Here is a 27,231-nt window from a genome sequence, read left to right as displayed (position 1 = left end):
TAACCTTATCCTTATAAGGGTGGTCGAAGAGCTTCACCTTGAGTGCTCTCCCCAGAGGAACCTGAACAGTCTCGCCTCAATGAACAGCATCAAGGCAGCGTCCCACAAATCTGCCTCATTCTCCAGTTCATAACGAACCTGACCTGGCACGTGCTAACGAACAAAGTCCTGGCACGTGCTCCTCTCTGGGTGAACGTGCAGTGATGCCATCCTCTTTAATGTGGATCATGGGGCAGAAAACAGTTATACCCAATTACCCCCTGTGGAGGAGGTGATAGCGGCACACATACATCCTTCCAAACAGCGTCGACAAACATCCACAATTGCGGCAAAAGCTTACTCAGCGGCAGAAGAAGCTGGATCAGCATTTCACGCAATGGCAGTGCTTCAGGTATTTCAAGCCAAGCTCCTCAGGCAAATGAACGAGCATGCCTTTGCTCTGCACTGCTACAGACTACACCTGGCAGTTCTGGATTCGACATATATGGTTAACCTTCACAGAAAGGAGTGACAAGGAAAAAGCCACTCTGTTGGATGCTCCAGTGTCTCCAGCCGTTCTTTTTGGAGGCTCAGTGAATAAGTTTGCTGAGCTTTATGTTGCGTCTCCGATTGGAGACACAAAACACTGTTCCCCATCTCCCCACTACTGTTTGCTGTGAAAGGAATATTGTTGTTCACAATATTGATCAAAATGTTGTTTCTGTGTCGCAATAGAGATTTTGCCAAATTGTTAAGCACAGAAAGGGTTTTACAGCAGTTATTTTCTTGTTCCAAAGAAAGATGGTGGACTTCTGCCAATCTTGGATCTGAGACATTTAAATCGCACAATAAAGCGCCCATTTAAAATGATTACTCAGAAATGGATCTTATCGCATGTACGCCCACAAGATTGGTTTTCGTCGATAGATCTGAAGGATGCATCCTTTTGTATCAAAATTGTTCGATGTCATAGGATGTTTTTGAGATTCACGTTCGAGGGAACAGTGTATCAATTCAAAGTCCTGCCCTTCAGACTGTCCCCGACTCCTCACACATTGACAAGGTGCATCGATGCGGTTCTCGCATCTCTGAGACTGAGCGGCGTACGCATCTTGAAATACCTCGACGATTGGCTGTGATTGGCGCAATCAGAGGCTTTATTATTCCAGCAAAGAGACTTACTGCTTCAGCCATTCTACAGTGTCTGTCTCAGTTCAAACTGGGGAGATCACTTCCACCGAAGCTGTCCCAGAAATCATTGTGATTTATGGCAGCGTGCTTGGCGCCAAGGGCGTATGCACATCACTATATCCCCTATAGCTGCTTTAGAACCATGGACAGCTCCTGCGTTTTATCAATGATGTGTCACACTGGGGCAAGTTGTCACGATATTATATATATTTCACCATTTTCAAACTCTGTGATTAACTATAAAAACAAATCATGCAGTTAAATATTTAAAACTACATTGCCAATGATTGGTGCTCTTAACACTTTCAGTGCTGCAGTACAAGTGTGGTAATTTGGATGCAGTATTCCTGCAGTTTTCAGTACTGCAGTAATACTGCTTTCAGTTTACCACACTTGTCTTACAGTTAAAAGAACTACAGTTTTTTTTTTGGAGGGGGGATGTGGCCCAGAATTTAGAGAGAGCGTTGAAAGGCAGAGGTGGGCCACACAAGAGTACAGACATAGCTCTAATATTCCAGTAATGCTCCATTTATATAGCCAGCGGTGAGATCCGATGTACAGTGTCGAATTTTACGTGCAATATAGGACGTGAACCGGTTGTAGCTGGTGGACTGAAATTGGTAGGAGGTGAGCGTAGGCGAGGGGGTGTCACAGAGGCACGTGCTGATGGTTCGAGAGGGGAAGGCAGGCAGCATGTGCGATGTTGACACCCTAAACATGCACGAGGACAGTGCCAAACTCTCTTAAAGACATTTTGAGCTACAATACTAAGAAAAGTAAATGGGCTGGGACCTGCATTCTTCTGCATTTCCACCTTAAACAGCCTACTTGGTACGTTTAACATGTCAACAGATAGAAGATATAACAGAAAAAGAAAACGTGTTGAGATATGGGGGGGAGATAAAGATGAACACAAAATGATAGACAAGGGTGTGGAAGAAAACCAACCACACAGTGCTCTGTATTCCAAGTTTCACAATTTTTGCCGTCTCACAAGTCATCAAAAGTGCTCTTTCCTTCTGTGCAATGTAAAAGCTTTAATGGTTGTTCCAAATACATATGACTTTCTTAAGTGGAACACAAAAGGCATGCTAGGCAGAATAATAGTTTCAATGAGGATGAGTAACTGATGACAGCATTTTCATTTTTGGGTGAACTATGCCTTTAACAATTAACACTACAGCAAGGTCAAGTTAGCAAACAACAATAAAACATCTTTCATTATTTGTATCTTTTTTAGCTAGATTTGTATTTTATTTTTTTAGAGTGGTGCTGCTTGCCAGTGTAAAACTTGCCAAAATAATTCTGAGCTGTTTTGGGGTGTTGAAAGGGTCTTTTTTATCAGTTGCGAAGGTGTTCTGAGTGTTTATAGCACTGCTAGGGTGTTCTTGTGATTGCTAAGGCATGTTAGTCAGCTGTCCGAATAATTTAAATCGAATTGCGAACAATTCAGGTGTTTGCTAACTTGTTTTGGACAATTCATTGAAAAGAACTGACTCAAAGTTTGATTCATACAAGAATTGGACATCGGCAGAATAGAGAAAATATTAGATAAATAACTAATGTGATTACTGGCTTGTGGGTAATATTTACAGAGAATATGGGTATTGTCGTTCTTCCAGTGGTTGCCATATTTAAGAGTAGTGGTCAACCGATACATTTTATGGTCTATATGGTCTATGGTAAGACTATGGGATTTTTTGCTTGATTTATCATCTGCCAGGCAAAAATCCATTAGATCGCTTAGAAAAGTAACAGTGCTCCTGAATAAGTCACATTTTTTGTGGCATCATTAAAGATTACTGTAACAATTGCTAGTAGATGTAATGTTGAAATTACAAGAGACAAAATAAACGTCACAATTGCAAGAAATACAGTTGGTATAGAGAGAATAAACACTTAATCTTTAGTGGGTTGTTTCTGGGTTTCCAACAGCTTGAAGCCCCTGACAGTTAGAGGCCTTGGGGCTCTGGCCCCATTGGTCTGGTCCACTAACCGACCTTGGGTAACATGTCCTTAGCTGAAACAATGCAGGAAGAGTTGCGTGCTGAAGTTTAATATTCAATAGACAGGTTATATTTTGTACTTGCCTTGGCAAGCACGATTGAATGCTGGTGCAATACTGGCAAAACAATATCACACTCTTTAAATACAGGATTTGATTACTTTTAACTCAATTTTGGCTTGCTTATTCTCGAGTGCCCACATTAAACACTGACCACACTTTGAAATGTGTACACTACAACATGGCTGAACTCTAGGCATGTTTGGTAAACTCACTGTGGCACTGGATGTGTCACCACCCCCTGGACACAGGTGACTCATGCCAGACCCTGTCCTTTGAATCTCTAAGGTCTGCCTGTTGTTGAGAGTAAACACACACAAAACACAGAACACACACCCACAGAAAGGACATATGAATGTCCTTGTCACTAACTTGTCTTTCCTTTTTGTGGCACAATAATGCTGTTTCTACCCCAACAGCTCATCCATTAAAGGAAAAGTTCGTTGAAAAAATAATGTTCTCATGTTTTTCCAAACCTGTGTAACAAAGTTAGTTGTCAGGCAGAAATATAGGAAGTGAGAGCCAGTTTCCACGATCCACGTGAGTCAGATTTGAATTATTAATACACAGCAATTGCTTTACAGCTTACTTAAAACAAAGAGTGCTTTTCAGCATACACAAATAAAGTTACACTTTTCAGCATTCAAACAAAACACTCAGTAATAATAACTGCTCGACCACACCCTCGCCTCCAAACCGTTTGATTATTCTTCCTCTGTGGTGCTCAAAAGATGTTGGGTAGACTGACAACCTAAATCCCCATTCACTTTCATTGTATGGAAAAAAAGATGCACTGTAAGAAAGTGAACGGTGACTGAGGCTATCATTCTGCCTAACATCTCCTTTTGGGTTCCACGGAAGAAAGAATGTCATGCAGTTTCGGAAACAACATGAGTGTGCGTGAATGATGTCAGAATTGATCTATCCCTTTAGCAACAGCTTGTGTTCAGTTAAAGAAATGTATTATAATGAGCTCATCAATGCGTATAAGTAAATCTCAGGTATCATAACATAAAAAAATATCCACAATTCCACACAGTATTCCTTTGACTGCAAAAGATAAATTTCAGTATTGCTCCTCATTGTCATTGAGCCTTAAGTTCGTTCGCCACATTAGTTCCTCCAAGTACCTCCTCAGACACGGTAAAAGTACAACTGTAATCCTGGATCCAGAAACATGGAAACTGTATAATCCCAAACAAGTACAAATTAAAAAGTTAAAGAAGTCCATACCTCCTATTCTTGGTGTCTTTAAGTGCCTCATCACAAAAATTGCCAGTACTCTTATTATCTAGCTACATCATTCTGCTCTCAAGTTTTGACCAAGTGCTGGACTTAAAATCCCTCTCTTGTGTTTTTATACATGATTTGGGAGTAATTTGTGCCAGAAAACAACAACCGTCATGGGAGTAAGAGCATTTCAGCATTAAATATTTAAGATGTCAACACAGACTGAACAAGCACCAGGAATCTAGGCCTAGTGAAACATAACACACTCAAGAGAGTTTCAACACCTAACATACAGTGTGTTGCCTCACCAAACAAAGAGGCACGACACACTACTGTGGTAATGTATTTTATTACAGGCATGTGTTTTAAGTGAATATATGAGTGCTAGAGAACAGAATGATGGGACATTTCTCATGTCATCATGTTACAATATAGATTTTGCAGCAGGTAAAAGAAAGACTATCTATGGACACGTTCACACATCAGCAGAATACGGTTGCCAGTGCTGTTTTAGAGTAAATCAGTGAAATACGGTTACGTATACACACAATTTGTTTCTAAACAGGACTGACACTTTTACGTTTCTAAGACTCACAACAGACAACAGTATTTTCGGTAGAACTGTGCTGTGTGAATGGAAACTAAGGTCACTGGGAGACAATCTTTAAAGGACAATCAGTTTCTGGAAAGATAATACCACATATATGTGGACATGCCCAGATCTGCACCAAAGATAGGAGTAGGCCAACTTGTAGGTGATTGATATATATATGTAGTTACAGAAATACTCAATTTAGCCTGCCTGGCACCAACAACCATCCATGCGATTATCTAATCAGCCAATCATGTGGCGGCAGTGCAGTGCATACAATCATCCAGATACGGGTCAGGAGCTTCAGTTAATGTTCACATCAACCATCAGAATGGGGAAAAAAATTGGATCTCAGTGATTTGTACCGTGGCATGATTGTTAGTGCCAGACGGGCTAGTTTGACTATTTCTGTAAATGCTGATCTCCTGGGAAATTCATGCACAACAGTCTGTAGAATTTAACCCGAAACAAAAAACATCCAGTGAGCAGCAGTTCTGTGGATGGAAATGCCTTGTTGATGTGAGAGGTCAACAGAGAATGGCCAGACTGGTTTTAATGTTGTGGCTGATATTGTGTGTGTGTATATATATATATATATATATATATATATATATATATATATATATATATATATATATATATATATATGACTATTTTGTAATTATGACTTTAAGAAAAGTACACTAGTCAAGCTCAGACACATTTAGCTCATTCTAACGTGTTTATTAACACAATGCAAAGAAAATTAAAAGGATGGAAATAAAGAGCTTAAGTCAGCCATTGCTCAGTAAGGGATAGAGAGTCAGCTTACATGAGGGTGTCAACTTGAAGTTAATTTTGTATGCTTAACCATTTTTTAAAATGTTCATAATATCATACATATTTCTGTAATTTTAACTAATACTGTTTTGAAGTAAGACAAACCAACTAACACCAAAACATAACAGAATTAATCAAATCCATTAGGCGATCATGCCATTCACCCAAAAATCATTTAATCACCCTCATGCCATCCCAGACATATATTATTTTTTTTTTGTCTGCTGAACACAATGATTTTAGAAGAATATCTCAGCTTTGTACAATACGAGAGAACGGTGACCAAAATTTTATAGCTCCAAAACCACATAAAGTGAGCATAAAATTAATCCACACAACTCCCGTGGTTTAATCCTTGTCTTCTTAAGCAATCTAATTGGTTTTGTGTGAGAACAGACCAAAATATAACTCATTTTTTACTGTACATATTGCCATTGCTGCCTCTAGGCACAATCATGACTTCCTAGCTCTTTATGCGTGTGCAGAGCACTAGATAGCACTATAGGAACTTTAATCGAGCTTGAAATCACAATCGCTATGATTGTTATATTTTGGTCTTTTCTCTCAAAACCAATTAGATTGCTTCAGAAGACATGGATTACACCACTGGAGTCTTATGGAAAACCAAAAAATCTTAATTTGTGTTCAGCAGAAGAAAGTCAGTCATACACATCTGGGATGGCATGAGGGCGAGTAAACAATGAGATAATATAAAGTTTTGGGTGAAATATACCTTTAAGGAACTCACGTTTGTTAAAGTCAAATGTTTTGCTTGAAACAATTTGAGTAGAGAAGGGGTAAACACATGGAATGTTTCTATTAAATTGCTTGTTTTTCATCTCCTCAAACCGAAACCAGCATACTATTTGTTTACACAGTTCAGGAATTTTGAAAAATGTGACCAAACTTTCTATCACCAACTCCTAGAGCTTTTAAGCTAAATCCACCAAATTTGTCACAGACCTTCTGACTGTTCTGGAGTAGTGTGCTATGACTTTTCAAACTAAGCAAACTTAAACTTTTCAAACAGAAGACGCTCAAAAAAACAGTAAAAATCCCATAGACTTACATTGATGTTGAATGCTTGTTATTTCAAACTCCCAACTGTCAAAAATGTAAACGTAAACAATGGAATGATTGTTTTTAAAGGAAATAATTTGTCTCACACCACAAAGCCATTTTAAAAAAGCACTATGAAAAAGAGGTTTGTCTGGATTAAGAAAGTGAAAGAACTGAACTGATTTAAGAACCCACAAAGAAACAAGATAATGTGGAGCATAATACAAAAAGCCTATTGGATTTATTATGATCTCTCTTAGATCTTCATTTCACCAAAACCAATTCAATGACCCATTCAAACAAACGGTTAAGAAAAATAAATAAATATATATATATATATATATAAGTAACCGACAATCAAACATTATAGACATCAAGAGCAGCAAATACTGAAAAATACATTAGGCTCATTGATGGCTCAGTCTATTGTGAAGTGACAGGCACATTCCAACAAAAGATTCATTTACTAAATGTCCCATCAACTGTAATCATACATCTGTGCTCCCTCATGCAAACGAAAAGGTTGCAAAAGAGACAAATAATCAAGAATAGGGGTCAATCTTGAAATGACTCAACAGATGCACTGGTGAACACGAAGTCCGTGCAGTCACCCACGGCAATAATTTGATCAGAATCAGAATCAGCTTTATTGCCAAGTATGCTTACACATACAAGGAATTTGTCTTGGTGACAGAAGCTTCCAGTGTACAACAATACAAATACAGCAGCAAGACATAGATAATTAAAAAAAAAAAAAGAAGAATTCAAATAAATAATTACATACATACACTCACCTTCATACATACCCACATACACATGTAGTGCAAATCTATTACAATCTGTTATATAAAGAACAAAAAACTGTATATTATGTACAGAGCAATGTATGTAATGGCAGAAGTGGATATGTTGGATAATATAAATAGACTTAACTGTGTATTGCACATAATTATTGCTCAATGGGGCAATTTAATTGTTTATGAGATGGACAGCCTGAGGGAAAAAACTGTTCCTGTGTCTGACGGTTTTGGTGTTCAGAGCTCTGAAGCGCCGGCCAGAAGGCAACAGTTCAAAAAGGTAGTGGGCTGGGTGAGTGGGGTCCAGAGTGATTTTTACCAGCCTTTTTCCTCACTCTGGAAGTGTATAGTTCTCCTGACACTCATCATGGGGTTTGACCACGATGACACAGGTGGGCCACTTTGAGCCTGCTGATAAGCCCAGACCCTACAGAAAGATGAATACAAGTACATCAGTATCAACAATTAAAAATAAATAAGGTTGTTTTAAATTCTTAAAGGAATAGTTGACCAAAAAAATTAAATCATCATTAACAAACAAGAAGTAATCCAAATTATGTTTTCTTCTGTGGAACTAAGATATACTGCAGAATATATGGGATGACAACTTCAGTCACCATTAACTTGCATTGATTTTTTTTTTCTCGTCATACAATGAAAGTTAATGGAGACAACATTCTATCTAACCTCTCCTTTAGTTTTGCATGGAATAGAGTCATATAATGCATGACATAGGGGGGTAAATGGCAACAAAATTTTCATTTTTGTGTTAACTAACCCTTTAGACCCTGTATGTGCAATCTGATTCAGAGAAGAAAATTTAAATGCATGTGTAAACTTTTGATGCACTTACAACTTTGGATGGAACTTAAGCATAGGTAAGGATTCCGTATTCACACATGATTGGTAAATGGCAATATAATAAAAATAAATAAATTGATCAATTGTCACACATTATACATACTTTTCTGCATATACATGGTGAAATTATTTATTTTTCACATATCCCAGCTAAGCTGGGGTCAGAGTGCAGGGTCAGCCATGATACAGCGCCCCTGGAGCTACCCAGAGCCTTAACCACTGAGCCACCAGTGCCCAATACAGGTTGATAGGAAGTGCGTCCCTGGCAAACACAACAATCCTAAAGGTTGAAAAGATAATTGCATTAAAATATCTCAATCAAACATTTCTGAGATCAAATAGTGGTCAATGGAACATGGGAATAGTAAAACTCATCTTTCTCCTTTCTTGACACATTTGTAAAGCTTTTTGCTCAGTTTTCGCTATGCAAGAGGGTTTGAGATGTTTACATTAGCAATTAATTCTTGATATTTTGTCTCTTCATTTTTGTCATATTTAGCAAAACAATTATATATATATTTACAGGTGCATCTCAAAAAATCAGAATATCATGGAAAAGTTTTTCAATTTTTTCCCCCCGTAATTTATTTAATAAAGTGGAACTTTCATATATTCTAGAATCTTTACACATAAAGTGAAATATTTCATAGCCTTTTTTTTTTTTTTTTTGTAATCTTGATTATTATGGCTTACATCATTGAAATCAAAAATTCAGTATCTCAAAATATTAGAATAAAGAATTTATAATACAGAAATGTCGACCTTCTGAAAACTATTAATTTAGGCACTCAATACTTGGTCGGGGCTCCTTTTACTGCAAATAATTATTGCTCAGTGGTCCAAAGTCCTCTTTTCAGATTAAAGTAAATTTTGAATTTCATTTGGAAATCAAGGTCCCAGAGTCTGGAAGAAGTGTGGAGAGGCACACAATCCAAGTTGCTTGAAGTCCAGAGTGAAGTTTCCAAAGTCAGTGATGATTTGGGGTGCCATGCCATCTGCTGGTGTTGGGTCCACTGTGTTTTCTCAAGTCGAAAGTCAATGCAGCCATCTACCAGGAGATTTTAGAGCACTTCATGCTTCCATCTGCTGACAAGCTTTATTGAGATGCTGATTTCATTTTCCAGCAGGACTTGGCACCTTCACACAGTGCCAAAACTACTAGTAACTGGTTTGCTGACCATGGTATTACTGTGCTTGATTGGCCAGCCAACTCACCTGGCCTGACCCCAATAGATAATCTATGGGGTATGTCAGGAGGAAAATGAGAGACACCAGACCCAACAATACAGACGAGCTGAAGGCCGCCATCAAAGCAACCTGGGCTTCCGTAACACCACAGCAGTGCCACAGACTGGTGCGGCAATAATGTAGTAATTCGTGCAAAAAGAGTCCCGACTAAGTATTGAGTGCATAAATTAACATAGCCTACTTTTCAGAAGGTCGACATTTCTGTATTACAAATTCTTTATTGTAATATTTTGACATACTGAACATTTGTTTTCCATTAGCCGTAAGCATCAAGATTACAACAAAAAAGGTTCGAAATATTTCACTTTATGTGTAGGCTGATGAATCTAGAATATATGAATGTTACACTTTATGAATTAAATTACGGAAATAAAACTTTTCCACGATATTTTATTTTATTTAGATGCACCTGTGTATATATATATATATATATATATATATATGATACAATTTGGGGTTTAATTTCGGAGAAATGTGTTGCTCCACAGCTCACATGTGTAGTAACTCTCAGCACATTTGCGTTCTTTTTCATTTTTACATCCGTATTTTGGCGACACGCGCACTGAAAGATTATTTTAGAAACACTGACCCCTAGTGCACAGAATGGACAAATAATGAGATTTTATTCAGTCAACACTTCTGCATAGTATACATACAAAAAAAGAAGAAACTAATTGTTTTCGACATTTACATAGCATAATATTGTAAACACGTTCATTTGAAAGGAAAATGTGAATTGCTTACAATTTCTTCTCGTTTACAAAAAGAGTAACCTATCAGGACAAACTATTACAAACCAAATAAATACATGTTTTATTTTTTTCTCTCCCAAATTATTCCATTCAATTCCAATTTGGACACACACACATATATATATCCTGTTTACACCCTTTCCCCAAACCCCGCCTCCCCCTCCATTTTAGCAATTGTTTTTAGGTAATGGTGGCCTAAAACACTTGACACATTCAAGAACCACTAAAGCTTTATTTTAAAAGTTATTGTTTTTCCTTCAAACGCCACTAATCACTTACACAAACTACCACGACATGGGTGTAAAGTGCAATTTTTGCGTCATTACAACACTACAATTCCTGTAACACAATAAATCAGTCAGTCTGAATCATAAAGACACAATATATGTGTGTGTTATGACTGAATCCATCATAACATTAAATGGGCATTGTAAACATCCTATAAATAAGAATAAGGGGGAAAAAACAGGGCCTGTAAATCTAAAGCTAGAAAAATCAGAAAAAACACTGTTTATAAATACATAACCATTATTTCAGAGTAAATCAAATGTTGTTGTCTAGAGATGTAAAAACAATGGTATTGTACATTCTAAGAGTGTAAAGAAACTGTTAAGCAGAAGAAGACTGAACCACGGCCATGTTAATGCTCCTGTGTCTTTACAGCAATACCCACGAGGGCATGACGAATGGTACGTCCATGGAGAATGTAACCGTCTTGCTTTACCACAGCTATAGAGCCAGGCTCTACTCCCTCTGCTGGGGTATGACAGACTATTTCATGCTGATAAGGGTTGTAAGCGGCTCCCATGGGTGTCATCTTCTTTAGTCCATGTTTGGTGAATGCGTCCTGCAGCCGGCAATGTATATGTGCCAGGTATTGTATCAGCTGCTGTGTTCCTTCCTTTTTTTTGACATCTGCGCTCTTCTCTAACAAGTCTGCCACCTCTACGAGATCACGGCAGAAACTCTGAATCCCTGAAGGAGAGCACAACAGATTAATGTAATATTAAAGGGAACACATACCTATATCCAGTATGATTTGCAAGCTATAATGTGTTAGTAAAGCTAAATGAGTAGCTTACCAAAGAGTTTGGCATCTTCAACAAATTTCTTTGTTCTACTTCTTACATTGTCTGAATCAGTAAGAGCTTGTTTGTACCTCTCCTGTGAAAAACACAAAGAATTTTGATGAACAATTATTAAATAAAGGCAAGACTATTCCTTGTTAATGCAGGGTTGCCGCAGAGTTTTAAAAATCATCTTTAAGAATTGAGACCTTTTTCAAGACCTGAACAAGTAAAATGTATACCATATCCCAATACCAAAACACAATCTCAATATAAATCATGTATCACAGACGGTTACAGGCAGGGGCACACATTCGGCATGCCTTAACATTGCTTATCAGTAAAACAGGATAGGATATACAGTGCATCCAGAAAGTATTCACAGCAAAGTATTCTGGGGAAGGGTACAGAAACATTTCTGCAGCATTGAAGGTCCCAATGAGCACAGTGGCCTCCATCATCTGTAAATGGAAGAAGTTTGGAACCACCGGGACTCTTCCTAGAGCTGCCCGGTCAAACGGAGCGATCAGGGGAGAAAGGGTTTAATCAGGGAGATGACCAAGAACCCGATAGTCACTCTGACAGAGCTCCAGCATTTCTCTGTGGGGACAGGAGAACCTTCCAGAAGAACAACCATCTCTGCAGCACTCCACCAATCAGGCCTGTATGGTAGAGTGGCCAGACGGAAGCCACTCCTCAGTAAAAGGCACATGACAGCCCACCTGGAATTTGCCAAAAAGGCACCTGAAGGACTCTCAGACCATGAGAAACAAAATCTGAACTCTTTGGCCTGAATGGCAAGCATCACGTCTGGAGGAAACCAGGCACCTCTCACCACCTGGCCAATACCATCCCTACAGTGAAGCATGGTAGTAGCAGCATCATGCTGTGGGGATGTTTTTCAGCGGCAGGAACTGGGAGACTAGTCAGGATCGAGGGAAAGATTAATGCAGCAATGTACAGAGACATCCTTGATGAAAACCTGCTCCAGAGCACTCTGGACCTCAGACTGGGGTGAAGGTTCATCTTCCAACAGGACAATGGCCCTAAACACACAGTCAAGATAACAAAGGAGTGGCTACAGGAAAACTCTGTGAATGTCATTGTGTGGCCCAGCCAGAGCCCAGACTTGAACCCGATTGAACATCTCTGGAGAGATATGAACATGGTTGTGCACCGACGCTCCCCATCCAACCTGATGGAGCTTGAGAGGTCCTGCAAAGAAGAATGGGAGAAACTTCCCAAAATAGGTGTGCCAAGCTTGTAGCATCATACACAAAAAGACTTGAGGCTGTAATTGGTGCCAAAGGTGCTTCAACAAAGTATTGAGCTAAGGCTGTGAATACTTATGTACATGTGATTTTTTTTCGTTTTTTTTTTATTTTTTATAAATTTGTAAAGATTTCAAACAAACTTCTTTCACATTGTCATTATGGGTTATTGTTTGTAGAATTTTGAGAAAAATAATGAATTTAATCCATTTTGGAATAAGACTGTAACTTAACAAAATGTGGAAAAAGTGAAGCGCTGTGAATACTTTCCGGATGCACTGTATGCAAGTTTAAAATACTTCAGACTGTTTTCCACACATATTTCACATTCAAATTGGTTTATGTACCATTATATAAATAGATACAAATTAGGAGGTCTGTAAACTGTAATGATGGCGTGCGAGAGCAGCACTGCAGTTCACGCAAGACTGAGCAGAGGAAGAATTACACAGATTACAGTCCAGATGCACTAAACTTTCCAAACAGCTTCAGAAACACTCTCATTGTGGAATAAGCGAATCCGGAGCTCTTTAAAGGAAAGACCCAGGCGTTACATCATAAATTCAGTTATATTTCATACGTTATAGTTTTATTAAAAGTTCAAATAATATGGCATCAGATCATGTAAATAACTTTAAACTCTGGCATTTCTCTGTGCGGTGCAAATGTCACAATCTAACTGTACGTTCACACCAGAAGCGGCGAGAGCGTCAAAATTCGCTCTGGCTGCCCTGCCTTCGACGCTTGAGGACGCTCTGACGTAGTTGAAATAGGCGGCAACGTTTGTTCAGAATGCTTTGTTTTGTTTACTATAATTAAAGGGGCCGCAATTTAAACATCCAGACATGTCGACCCATTTACTTTTTGCCGACCTATCACAAGTAGCGTATATCCTCATGAACTCTTTAAAATGTGAAAATAAGAAATCGATCGATGGCTGAAAGTAATTAAAATTATAGTTGTTTGTTATCAAAATAAAATACATTTGTAATAATAACTGTGGTCTTGGTCATATATTACAGGGAAACCCGTCACGGCAATAATTCGTTTCTCCTCCATTTTATCTTCGGAACGAATGTTTAGTGGGAACCAAAGTTTACACAGTTATGTTCTCTAGACTTCGCTAGAGCGGAGCACTTCTATATTCCAATAGGTTGCCGCCGAACCGCGTCACAGCTCATTACCATAATGTTGACTGCACTTGAACTTCCATCTGACGGCCACGCCGCCCAATACTCGCCGCGCCGCTTCTCGCCGCCGAGAGACGCTGGCGGTCACTGAAAATGAATGACTTCCGGTCGATTTGACGCTCCCCTACCTCTGGTGTGAACGTACGGTAAGGGGGAGAGATTGAAACTGCACCCGGCTGAGCCACACTCTGTCACGGGACGCTTGTCCCTAGAGCATGCGCGCTTAATGCAGAACGTGATGTCTCGTGACTTACTGAATCATAATATATGTTACTGCGCATTTCTTATCGTGAAGAAAATTGGCAGTATGCAGCTTTATTAATAAGAGGGAGATTGTTTTTTAGTAAGTTAAAGATGGATTGAAGTGAACAGAAAGGTGAGAGAGGAAGTCTTCACCCTTTATACACCGCAACAAAATAAGTTTTTGATTTGATTTTGGCTTGTTTTCCAATATAAATATGAAAAACTCCTTTAAAACAACATACAATTTCTTTTGCAGCTATAATGCAGAAGAAAAAATATTATCTGAGAATGCTGAATCTAATATTAAAAATACAAACATTTGAAAAAATCTAAAAATCCTTTAAAAAAAGATGCATTCACCTGCATTCATATATTTTGGCTTTACTGCACTCGCAGAAGTATAACCAAGTAAAAAATACAATGATATATAAAATACACTTATATTTAAGATAAATTCTCTTAAAGCAAGTCTAAATATCTTATATGTTGCTTCTCAAGAAAATGCATTTTTTTTTTTTCAGAAAATTTTAAATGGAAAACAAGAGAAAAGAACTTGATAAGACGATTTTTTGCAGTGAATTTCTTAATTAAACTTATAAAAAGTATTTACCCCTTTTAATTCAGTGAATGTCATTTAGAGGTATTTTTAAAAGATGATTTTGTCCTCTTTATTGTTAGTAAACATGTTTAATACAACCTTTTAAGTCAGGACACAAGCTGAATAGTCGGTTAAGAGCTAATGATTAATCATTGCAATAGTCGCAGAATAGTCGAATAACCGTTCTAATAATCGTTAGATTCATCGATTATCAAAACAATAGTTAGTTGCAGCCCTAAACTCATGATAGCAAACAGCATTTGCAATCGGTATAAAAGTAATCCACATCTTCAGAAGTGATATGATAGGTGTGGGTGAGAAACAGATCAATATTTAAGTCCTTTTTGCTAGAAATTCTTCTCTCTGCCCAGTAGGGGGTGATATATATTTAGAATGTGAATCACCAAAAACACAAAACGAATGTGACTGTTAACGTGGATATTGATTGAGCAGGGAGGAGAATTTATAGTAAATAAGGAATTAAATATTGATCTGTTTCTCACCCACACCTATCATATAGTTTTCTTTAACCACTGGAGCCTTATGGATTACTTTTATTATTATTTTTTTAGCTTCAAAATTTTTGGACCCATTCATTTGCACTGATTAGACCAAAGAATAATTTGATTCTTCTAAAAATCTTAATTTGAGTTCAGCAGATGAAAGAAAATCATACACATCTGAGATGGCATAAGGATGAATACAATTCAAAGGTGAGAATTTAATTTTGTGGGTGAACTATACCTTTAAAACTGGGTTTGAGATAGTTAGAAAGAATCTTCTAATATTTCTTCAATGTAAAACATAGATATCTCTTTCTAAAAACGTACACAAATTACTTAATTATGCTTAAAAGAATCTGGAAGTGCAGTTACCTGCTGTGTGAAATTACCACAGTGATCACAGTAATTTCATTTAATACAGTTATTGTGGTTACAAGAAGTAATTTCAAAAACCTCTTTTTTTCCTCAACAATGAACTTACCGTGAGGTCATGAACCTGCTGCTCAAGTTTTCTAGCTCTCATCTCCAACATCCGGACATCTGTCACTGCATGGTTATGGTCATCGGCGCCATCGTCACCATGACAATCATCTCCAGCACTATGCTGTTCCACTGCAGTGCTGAAGAGGCCAATAATGGACCTGGAGTAAAAGAAGGAAAGAATGGGGAAAAGTGGATATTGCATTCAAAGTATTTAAGCAGTTTGGAGTTAATTAGGTTTGTCAGATACACATCATGGAAATTACTTATAAATATACTTTTGCTTTTTAAAAGGGGCAACTAAAGGCATTACATCCAACCACAGTTAAACGTGGAGGCTTTTGGCACTCAGGTTTCTGCTGAACACAATACTACTCAATGCTCGACTGAACAGCAAAGCTCACGAGAGAGAAATACACGCAACGCACGTTTTCTTTAGAACGTACTTTCGACGTAGAATCTGAAAGGCAAACTAACATTAGCTGACACAAAACAAAAATCCTTCAGCAGGCCATTGCACACGGTTAAAATCGGTACACAAATACAGAGACATTCCCACAGGAATGTCATGAAATCCATTCATAAACATGGGTAATTACATTTTAAATCCACTGACGTAAATAGTTGTTAAAGTAAATGACCCGTAGGATTAATGATTACAAAGCGGAAACTGAAGCTATGAAAACAACAAACAATCCCTTAAACACAAAAGAGCCAATCACAAGCCTAGCAGTAGCGGGAGGTGCAAAATCAGTGATATCAGACTACTACAAGATAATAAAAATTACAATATGGAACAAGGTTATTCATATACATTTATAGAGATAAACAAGTATTATAAAAGTATGATTTATTTTAATCATACCCTCACAGTTGCGCAACTGGAAGATCCAGATGTGAAGGCGGGTTTTCCTACTTACTAAAAACTGCTGTAAGTCCCTAAATGACACAATTTTAAGATACATAACTTTAAATGTCGACGTATTTGACATTTTCAATCCTTCAACATCGTTGTGGTTTCTAAACGTCATCGTTATATCGTCGTTTGTTTCCCGATCGGCTGTTTACTCACTCGCTAACCAGTTAGCACCGACGCTTCTTCGCGACACTTGAAACGATTAAGGGCGAACTTGCGAATAAAAACGTCTTATTTTTGTGCATAATAATTCATATAAATGTTTTACCTGGTGGACGCGCTTGGTGTTAACCTGCACAAATCGACGGAATATCTTCTCGTTACGGACAGAAAACGTACAGCCATTTCCTCAGTAGTGAACGTGGGTGGTCGAGCACGCGTGACACGCAAAGCGAGTCACTCACTGTTCAGAATTGGTGAGTCGATTCCTTAAAATGAATTTGAACCTCGATTACGTGGCTCTACAAATATGTGACTCTGGAGATTCTGCAATTGAATAAACGGTCATATCACAAAACAAATTCATTTGTGAAGATCACTTCAGAAGATTTTATTTAAACCATTGGACGGGCGAAAATTTCGTCAAAATGTTGGCGAATAATATATATATATAATTATATTATTTACAATACACATATTTTATTGATATTTTAGTGGGGACAACCCTCAGACAACACCTCATTTTAGTTGTTGTTCTCACACCCTGTAAACAGTGTGAAGGAGAAAATAGACTTTATTCACAGTAGTACCATCTTTGAATTTTAATGGCAATGAAAACGAGGCTGAGGGATAGACTTACCATCTCTTCAGTGGGACTCGCATTTTAAAGCTGTAAAAAGCTCCTGATCTTATCTGATTTTGCACAACTCATGTTGTTTTGAGTTATTGGTCTACTGAGTGTTCTTGAAAATAAATTTTTTCAGGTTTTATTCCGCGGATTGATCCAATAACACTTTAAAGCGCTGAATAGACTACGTATATCCATCACAACCTCGTTGTCATTCAAAAATCAAAGATGGCGCTGCTGTGAGTAAGGTTTTTGTACAGAACTCCAACAAACCAATTTTTTAAAACACGAATATTCATGTTACTATAAAGTGACAAAAAGAACAAGAAAATAATTTCCATTGAAATGGATTTATTTACAAAGTATAAATAAATAAATTTGGTACATTAAGTGCCCTAGTGTTGTTTATATACTGTATATAAAGGGGGTCAATCATTTGAATGTAGTTCAGTTTTATATAGCATATACAAATTTTAACACTGTAACTCAGTACTGAACATAGAAATCAGCAGGAACCAATATGCTGACATTATATGGCTAAAAAAATAAAACAAAAACTTCACAGAATTCAGGCACACATTTTAACAATATATTTATACAAAATACTTTGTTTCTGTAACATTCCCTTATCCTTATTGTCTTTCATGCAATTATTTAACATACATTTTATTCACATACAGACTACAATCAAATATATGAACATATTTGCCTTAAAGTTGTTTAATTGTCCTTTCCAATTAAAAATGTTTTAGATAAGTGCAATATTTGGACAGACAGAGTGTTCACTTTTTGCAATCTCTCCTTGACTTGCTCTTTCTTTTTGCTTTAAGAAACTTGAAGGCAGTCTAAGTCGTAGATCTTCAGACAACTTTGATGACAGCTGTATAATTACATCCCCTTCTTTGACTCCCATTCCTGTATAAAAATAGAATTGAGCAGAGCAGAATAGAATAAATGTTATAAATTCTTAAGCACAACTGTTTTGAATTTTAATTAGACCTGTTAGATTATTGTATAGTTCACCCAAAAATTTAAATACTCTCATCATTTACTCACCCTCATGCCATCGCAGCTGTGTATCGCTTTCTTTTTTCTGCTGACCACAAACAATGATTTTTAGAAGAATATCTCAGCTCTGTAGATCCTCACAATGCAAGTGAATGGTGACAAGAACTTTGAGGCTCAAAAAAGCACACAAAGGCAGCATAAAAGTTATACAAAAGAGCTGAAAATGTCTTCAAAAAAATCTTAGTTTGTGTTCATCGGAAGAAAGAAAGTCATACACATTTTGGATGGCATGAGGGTGAGTAAATGATCAGAGAATATTCATTTTTGGGGTGAACTATCCCTTTAAGCTGTATACCTTTGCTTTCTGCATCACATTTCCTTTGGTGGATGCATAGATAGACGGGGGACGTTTCTTCATCTCAGATGCACAGTTGACTGGTACATTCGGGTCACTGTATACATGTTCCTTTTTCTTAACTGAGACCTAAATGTTTTATAGATTATTATATTAGTTTCACTATCTGAAACATCAGGTTACTCTGAAGACAAAGAGGGGTTATGCATATAAGAGTCTAACAATATAGCTCAGTCTGTTTTCATTTAGCATAATTTTAAAGGCTTTTTGGGCAGGTACCTTTATGGGGGGTTTGCTCTCCACAGGTGCACCCAGCACTCCTCCAGTCAGAGACTTCTTCAGTTTCTCCTTCACCTCCGTGAGCTGCAACTCCAGGTCTACACGCTCAGCTTCCTTCTGATGACAGCTTTCTTCCAGTTGGGCCAGTTGCTGCTCCATTGCTTTCTGCTGCTTATCTGTTTGAATACAGAATTGCATAAAAATACATTATCAAATTATATATAATTATTATATAATATTAAATGAACAGCTCATATACTGTATTTACAGTACAATGACCATGACATCACATAATGAATAAACTGAGGATTTTGTCAGCAGGTGGCGCCAATCAATGCAAGACTCAACCAAGTGCCAGTAATTAATATTGACTAGGGGTGTTAAATTCGTGTATCAAATTTAATTGATGACACAATGAAAATTAAATGCATCATCTACAGAGATTATAATCTATTATAATTTCAATAATAATACCCAATGGATTCCTTTATTAACCAGAACACAACTATTGACCTATTTGTAGTAGAATAAATCCACCATATCCAGATACCCACTTACTTTCAGCGCAGAACCATTCAATGGAACAGTGGCCGAGGCAGGAGGCGAGGAGCATAATTTTGAAAATAATTATGAATCATGCAAATGTTAACACCCCTAATATTGACCTAAAAATTGGAACCAGCCATTTTATATGTTACTGGTTGACACTCTCTAACACTAAATATAAAATACTGTGTAATTAACAAGTCTTAATTAGGGAGATTCAGTTACCCGTTGCATTTTTCAGCCTGTCCTTCACCTCCTTCTTTTCTTTGCGTAGTGACAGCAGGCTCTTCCTGATAATTTCCTTTTCTTTCTCTAGGTGCTCTTTTTCAGTGAGATATCGCCTTGCATCTTCCTCTGCCCTCGTCTTTCCATATTTACCATAATGATTCACAGCTACAATACAAAAACAACGAACGGCAATTGATTAGACATTCATCATGTCTCACATCAGTAAAGTTATGATAATGATTGCTTTTAGAGATGGAGCTCAAATGGCAACTAAATTGTCAACAGTGATAGTCCAATGAAAATAGACCTACAGGAACCATGTCGCTTTACTGTGACCTGTGTGTCAGCCTTTGCAGTATCCACACTAGACATTGAGGAATAACGTTTCAGTTTAGATTGTGTCTCATCGACCTGTAGGATAGTGAGGGAGATGGAGTAGAGGTTAACAAAAGGAAGAAATTACAGTTACAGTGATTATATTTACTTAGAGATTACACAATGATCTTAAAAAGGATGTACTTAAAAGTTCCTGTTTTAGAAAGAATGTGCATGCAATGTCGAAAGTTTTTTAGCTGACTAGACATAACATGAAGACTGTTTATCACAGACTTGCACAACATGAACTCACGCCAACAAAGGAAGAAATGCTACTACTATTATGTCCTTCAAGGAGTTATCAGAATTGTACGAGAAGGTCTGCTCAGTCCAAGAGTACAACAAATTGATTACAGCATTACCCCAAAAATGGATGAGGCAGGTGGCAGCAGAAGGAGGTAGGGAAATGGTCTGTCTGCCAATATAAGGATCAAAATTGGCGGAGGAATAAAAATAGCATAAACAGGAAAGAATACCAGTTTCATTTGAGGACCAGGATGTTGACAACTGTGCCATACAGATTGCAAAATAAGTGGGGAGAGATTTTTGATGTACTGATTCCATGGTACAGGGTGTATGAGTTGATATATAAAACAAAGCAAGATTCGAGACTTCGTGCTTATCAGCTAAAATTATTAGATAGAATTCTTGCCACCAACAAATTGTTAAATATTTGGGGCATAAAATCATTGAAGCTCTGCAGATTTTGTATGCGAAGATACAGAATCAATTTTGGTATTGCCCTCAGGTAGCCTGTTTCTGGTCTCAGGTTCAGAAATGTTTGAAAATGCATAGCGTTGATTTAAAATTGACCCTAGAAATAGTACTGTTAGGAGATCTGGAGAGACCGGGTCAGTCAATTAAAAATATACTAAAAGTATTAATAGTATACTAATAGTATTTATTTTCAACTCGCAATCTGTGGATTTTGTTCGATTAGATAGATTGAAATTGTACGTTAAACATCAAAGCATACTTGAAAGGTATGTGTTGCGTAGAAACCCAAAGGGGGTGGCCAGTGAAGATAGATGGGATGGGCCGAGGGAAGCTAAAGGTTGGGATGTGGAATTGGAGACAAGTGGGAGTGGAGTTGTTGTGTGAGAGATAGAATGATGGTCAAAGATAGAAAAAAAAGGTGGAAAAAAGTTATAATAAAACGAAATAAAAAGTACATTTGAATGACACTAAGTGACAGTATTATTAAAACTCATGCCGGTTTGCATGAGGCTGATGCCGTGCAGTTGTTTGTACACATGTATATACAAACGTTCTTATTCAAATAAACATACAAGAATACACACATACATGTAATAGTGCAGACATGCACACAAACATATAATGTTGGCTTTGCTGTTATGATTTTAATTGTCCTTGATGCCCTTTTTTTTAAATTTGTTGCACGGCATCAGCCTCATGCAAAACGGCATTAGTTTTAATAATACTGTCACTTAGTGTCATTCAAATGTACTTTTTATTTAGTTTTATTTGAACTTATTTCACCTTTTTTTATTTCTCCCCCCTATTTTTTCTACCCTTATCTTTGGCCATCATTACTACTACAACAATAGGGATTAAACTAGGTTAAAACCGCAATGACATAGCTACTTTTGTTGCTGCCTTCAGACTAAAACTCCAAGTACAGAGGATTTTGTTTGCCGGATTGCAAAAACAACACTCAACAGGTCTGAAGTTGGTCCCACTCACAATAAACAGTATGAATTTCCATAATGCTCTTTGATCATGCAAGTTTACAAATACACTACACTGTTCCACCACATCCCAAAGATGCTCTATTGGGTTGAGAGCTGGTGACTGTGGGGGCCATTTTAGTACAGTGAACTCAATGTCATGTTCAAGAAACCAATTTGAAATGATTCAAGCTTTGTGACATGGTGCATTATCCTGCTGGAAGTAGCCATCAGAGGATGGGTACATGGTGGCCATAAAGGGATGGACATGGTCAGAAACAATGCTCAGGTAGGCCGTGGCATTTAAACGATGCCCAATTGGCACTAAGGGGCCTAAAGTGTGCCAAGAAAACATCCCCCACACCATTACACCACCACCACCAGCCTGCACAGTGGTAACAAGGCATGATGGATCCATGTTCTCATTCTGTTTACGCCAATTTCTGACTCTACCATCTGAATGTCTCAACAGAAATCGAGACTCATCAGACCAGGCAACATTTTTCCAGTCTTCAACTGTCCAATTTTGGTGAGCTCTTGCAAATTGTAGCCTCTTTTTCCTATTTGTAGTGGAGATGAGTGGTACCCGGTGGGGTCTTCTGCTGTTGTAGCCCATCCGCCTCAAGGTTGTGCGTGTTGTGGCTTCACAAATGCTTTGCTGCATACCTCGGTTAAACGAGTGGTTATTTCAGGCAAAGTTGCTCTTCTATCAGCTTGAATCAGTTGGCCCATTCTCCTCTGACCTCTAGCATCAACAAGGCATTTTCGCCCACAGGACTGCCGCATACTGGATGTTCTTCCCTTTTCATACCATTCTTTGTAAACCCTAGAAATGGTTGTGCGTGAAAATCCCAGTAACTGAGCAGATTGTGAAATACTCAGACCGGCCCGTCTGGCACCAACAACCATGCCATGCTCAAAATTGCTTAAATCACCTTTCTTTCCCATTCTGACATTCAGTTTGGAGTTCAGGAGATTGTCTTGACCAGGACCACACCCCTAAATGCATTGAAGCAACTGCCATGTGATTGGTTGATTAGATAATTGCATTAATGAGAAATTGAACAGGTGTTCCTAATAATCCTTTAGGTGAGTGTATATATATATAAAGAAAAAAGTCCTTAACAAATAAGTCACAATTATTACTTCTAAACTGAATACTTTGAAGAACATTTCTAAAACACTGAAAAGCATCAGAATTCCAATGTATCTGCTACTATTGCACCTTACCATCACACTTTCATAGGGAACTTCGTCATAAGTCCGTGGGTCTGTGGAGACGCTGCTGGAGGTGGTCGCCCAGCTATGGCATCAAAGAATGGGATTGAACAGAATTAGTATAAAAACCCTGAGAATCAAAGATTGTAAATTACACAGCATGCTAAATATACTCAGATCTACTCACAGAAAAGAGTGCCGTGCTGCATTCTGGATGCTGCTGATAGTTTCCACGTCCACATAGTCATAATGTAGCGCCTCGGGGGTGGTTGCACTGCCTGCTTCAGCCAACAGAACCCCCAGCCAGCGACCCATCTCTACTGAACAGCTCGCCTTATTGTCATGGACACAGGTTTACAATATTAAAGAATGACCCAAATTTTGATCATACATAAAGACCTCTCATGAAAATCCATTTTATTACCTCCAAGGCTGCTACTTCTGTGCAGCCTCGCATGATGCGGAACGCAAAAGGGTGTTTGGGCCCAAGACCAGGTAAGACTTCTACACCATGAAGGGCTGTAGAGTTAACATGGGTGTGAATGTCCCCTCTGTCCTTATGAAGATAAAGTGTTCCATTTCTCACAGAACACCAGCGCTCCTTCCAACATTGGTTCACCAGAACATTCAAGTAGCCTAGCAAGAGTAACACCGAGAGACATTATGAGGGGACAAGACAGACAACTTGTATATACTGTATATGAATTAGAAAAATTGTAGTGCAAAAATATGGTGACTGTAGTTCCGCCTTTTTATAGTGGTATCGTAACACTAAAAATCACGGCTGTAAAACTGGATCTCCTGTTTGATTACTCAAGAATGTGCATATGCATTAGCTGGTCCGGCCTGAAAAAAAATTCTGTAGCATTGTTTGAGCTAAAGAAGCACAATACAGTGCATCCGGAAAGTATTCACAGCGCTTCACTTTTTCCACATTCTGTTACAGCCTTATTCCAAAATGGATTAAATTAATTATTTTCCTCAAAATTCTACAAACAATAACCCATAATGACAACGTGACAGAAGTTTGTTTGCAATCTTTGCAAATTTATTAAAAATAAAAAGCAAAAAAAAAAAATCACTTGTACATAAGTATTCACAGCCTTTGCCATGACACTCAAAATTGAGCTCAAGTGCATCCTGTTTCCACTGATCATCCTTGAGATGTTTCTACAACTTGATTGGAGTCCACCTGTGGTGAATTCAGTTGATTGGACATGATTTGGAAAGGCACACACCTGTCTATGTAAGGTCCCACAGTGCATGTAAGAACACAAACCAAGCCATGAAGTCCAAGGAATTGTCTGTAGACCTCCGAGACAGGATTTTATCAAGGCACAGATCTGGGGAAGGGTACAGATACATTTCTGCAGCATTAAAAGTCCCAATGAGCACAGTGGCCTCCATCATCCGTAAATGGAAGAAGTTGGAACCACCAGGACTCTTCCTAGAGCCGCCCGGTCAAACTGAGCGATCGGGGGTGAAGAGCCTTAGTCAGGAATGTGACCAAGAACCCGAAGGTCACTCTGACAGAGCTCCAGCGTTTCTCTGTGAAGAGAGGAGAACCTTCCAGAAGAAAACCGTCTCTGCAGCACTCCACCAATCAGGCCTGTATGGTAGAGTGGCCAGACTGAAGCCACTCCCCTCAGTAAAAGGCACATGACAGCCCGCCTGGAGTTTGCCAATAGGCACCTGAAGGACTCTCAGACCATGAGAAACAAAACTACACTCTTTGGTCCGAATGGCAAGCATCATGTCTGGAGGAAACCAGGCACCGCTCATCACCTGGCCAATACCATCCCTACAGTGAAGCATGGTGGTGGCAGCATCATGCTGTGGGGATGTTTTTCAGCGGCAGGAACTGGGAGACTAGTCAGGATCGAGGGAAAGATGAATGCAGCAATGTACAGAGACATCCTTGATGAAAACCTGCTCCAGAGCACTCTGGACCTCAGACTGGGGTGAAGGTTCATCTTCCAGCAGGACAACGTCCCTAAACACACAGCCAAGATAACAAAGGAGTGGCTACGGGAAAACTCTGTGAATGTCCTTGAGCAAAGGCTGTGAATACTTACGTACATGTGATTGTTTTTTTTTTCATTTTAAATTTTTTATAAATTTGCATAGATTTCAAACAAACTTAATTCATTTTGTCATTATGGGGTATTGTTTATAGAATTTTGAGGAAAATAATGAATTTAATACATTTTGGAATAAAAAGTGAAGCGCTGTGAATACATTCTGGATGCACTGTATATAATTATTGATTTGATCTGAATGAAATCTTGACCAACAGTTCTAGAGATTTCGGTCTTTCCCCATTCAGGTAGATAGGAGCGTTGCTTGCATGATTGGAAATAACTGCCCATGGGAAATCAACATGCTGCTTACGAATGTTAATTTTCCCTGAAATTGACCCCCCATCTCCCTAATTACTGACAAACGCCATCCCCCATCAATTTAAATGTGCTTACTTTCCCATGTGGCACTAGCATGTTGCACAAGCAATCAATGAGAAACAGGTTCTTGTCCAATGGAAAACAAAGTAATCGAGTATATATAAACGATGGTTAGCGAAATTCATAAAACAACCTTTCTACCCCACTGGTGGTAAGGTTTAGGGTTGGGGTTTGGGTTAGGATTAATTAAATATGCTTTTTGGTGGTATCACATCATATACAACTAAAAATACAACTCGCTTGCAGCACCAACCTGTGGACATATCACAACACTTCCAGCTTCTGGGGGCACTGGTTAAATTTTAGTAAGCACAAAATAGAACTTTCAACCTCCTGTCACCGAATTCACTGTGTGTTCTATCTGGATGAATAAGTGACTTGCCTTAAAGGGACTTTTTAAAATAACTCATTATAAATACAACATAGAACCAGTCAGAGCCTTCAGAAAAGTCTGTAAAATGTTTTGAACAGTTACATGCTACTTGCAAAAGCCAAGATGGCTTTCTGTGCCCTCACCACAACGGGGATTGTCATCGAGATGGGAGAACGTGTTGGTCTCGCCTGGCAGGGGCTGCTTCTTTTTGGAAAAACTGATGATTCGGTTAATTTTTCTGCCAGCAGCTCGACTCATAGATCCAGTCAGCTCATAGAATGTCCCCTTCCTGCCCTTCCCTACAGGAACAAGCACAGGAAGCTTTGTAAGAGGATGCACACAGAGCAAGAACAAGATATGAAACATATGCTTGGATCCCATTCCCGATCAGTCTTTGACTTCCTTTGTTAAGAATGTTGAGTTGAAAAAAAATTATAAAACAAAAAGGACACTTTAGTGTACATTTGGTTTAAGTGATTTTAATCTGTGAGATGTCAGGATCGGCAACACTTGTTGTTGGAAAGTTACAAAAGCTGGAGATTTGGCTTCTTTGATAATATACAGCAGTGGTTCTCAACTGGTGGGTTGTGACCCAAATACCGGTCACATGTTTGTTCTGATATGCTCGCGGACAGTAGGATTGTATTTTTTAAATACAAATAATACAATCATTTGCAACTATAAATATGCATAGTAAGGATAGAAAAATAAATCGATTTTTACACTTACTGCAATAGTTGATAACTGTTAGAGCACCGCGCAAACAACGCAAAGGTCATGGGTTCAATTCACAGGCAACACACAATTCACTGTAAATTGCTTTTGATTAAGTGTTTCAAATGCATAAATGCAAATGTAATGTAATGTCTAGGCTTCCAATAAAACTAATTTCGACCAAACCAATTAATCTGTCACTATGTTGATGCCAGTCATATAAGGCAGATGCCAACATGGACAGGTTGCATTACATGCCCTTATCCTCAAAAACCATGAACAAAACTATGTAAGGAAAAAAATAAAAACAATAGGACCATATACGAAGTTAAATATAGGC

General features: G+C 38.2%; 2 protein-coding genes across 4 annotated transcripts in view; both read right to left on the bottom strand.

The window, feature by feature from the left end:
- Positions 1 to 10,447: 10,447 nt before the first annotated feature.
- LOC127624648 (grpE protein homolog 2, mitochondrial-like) lies at positions 10,448 to 17,265 on the bottom strand. The gene is made up of 4 exons (XM_052099461.1): positions 17,130 to 17,265; positions 15,947 to 16,106; positions 11,676 to 11,757; positions 10,448 to 11,568 (listed from the first exon to the last, which is right to left on the bottom strand). The coding sequence occupies exons 1-4, from the start codon at positions 17,204 to 17,206 to the stop codon at positions 11,234 to 11,236; spliced, it is 654 nt and encodes a 217-aa protein (XP_051955421.1). The 5' UTR covers positions 17,207 to 17,265; the 3' UTR covers positions 10,448 to 11,233.
- A 424-nt stretch (positions 17,266 to 17,689) lies between these two features.
- The window catches only part of LOC127624642 (actin filament-associated protein 1-like 1), a 31,906-nt gene continuing 22,364 nt past the window's right edge, over positions 17,690 to 27,231 (bottom strand). For 2 of the 3 annotated variants that reach the window (XM_052099452.1, XM_052099453.1), the window contains exons 11-19: positions 26,321 to 26,476; positions 23,770 to 23,981; positions 23,533 to 23,678; positions 23,358 to 23,430; positions 20,376 to 20,475; positions 20,062 to 20,229; positions 19,291 to 19,466; positions 19,012 to 19,140; positions 17,691 to 18,563 (exon numbers count right to left, since the gene is read on the bottom strand). In XM_052099452.1, coding sequence (XP_051955412.1) covers positions 18,537 to 18,563; positions 19,012 to 19,140; positions 19,291 to 19,466; positions 20,062 to 20,229; positions 20,376 to 20,475; positions 23,358 to 23,430; positions 23,533 to 23,678; positions 23,770 to 23,981; positions 26,321 to 26,476 — 1,187 coding nt within the window. In that variant the 3' untranslated portion in view covers positions 17,691 to 18,536. Of the gene's footprint in view, positions 18,564 to 19,011; positions 19,141 to 19,290; positions 19,467 to 20,061; positions 20,230 to 20,375; positions 20,476 to 23,357; positions 23,431 to 23,532; positions 23,679 to 23,769; positions 23,982 to 26,320; positions 26,477 to 27,231 lie in introns of all 3 variants that reach the window. The other variant, XM_052099450.1, reaches the window with a different exon arrangement.

This window comes from Xyrauchen texanus, chromosome 31 (assembly GCF_025860055.1).
Source record: "Xyrauchen texanus isolate HMW12.3.18 chromosome 31, RBS_HiC_50CHRs, whole genome shotgun sequence".
NCBI lineage: Eukaryota > Metazoa > Chordata > Actinopteri > Cypriniformes > Catostomidae > Xyrauchen > Xyrauchen texanus.
Note: the sequence above shows the minus strand (reverse complement) of the source record. Positions and strands in the feature narration are given on the sequence as shown.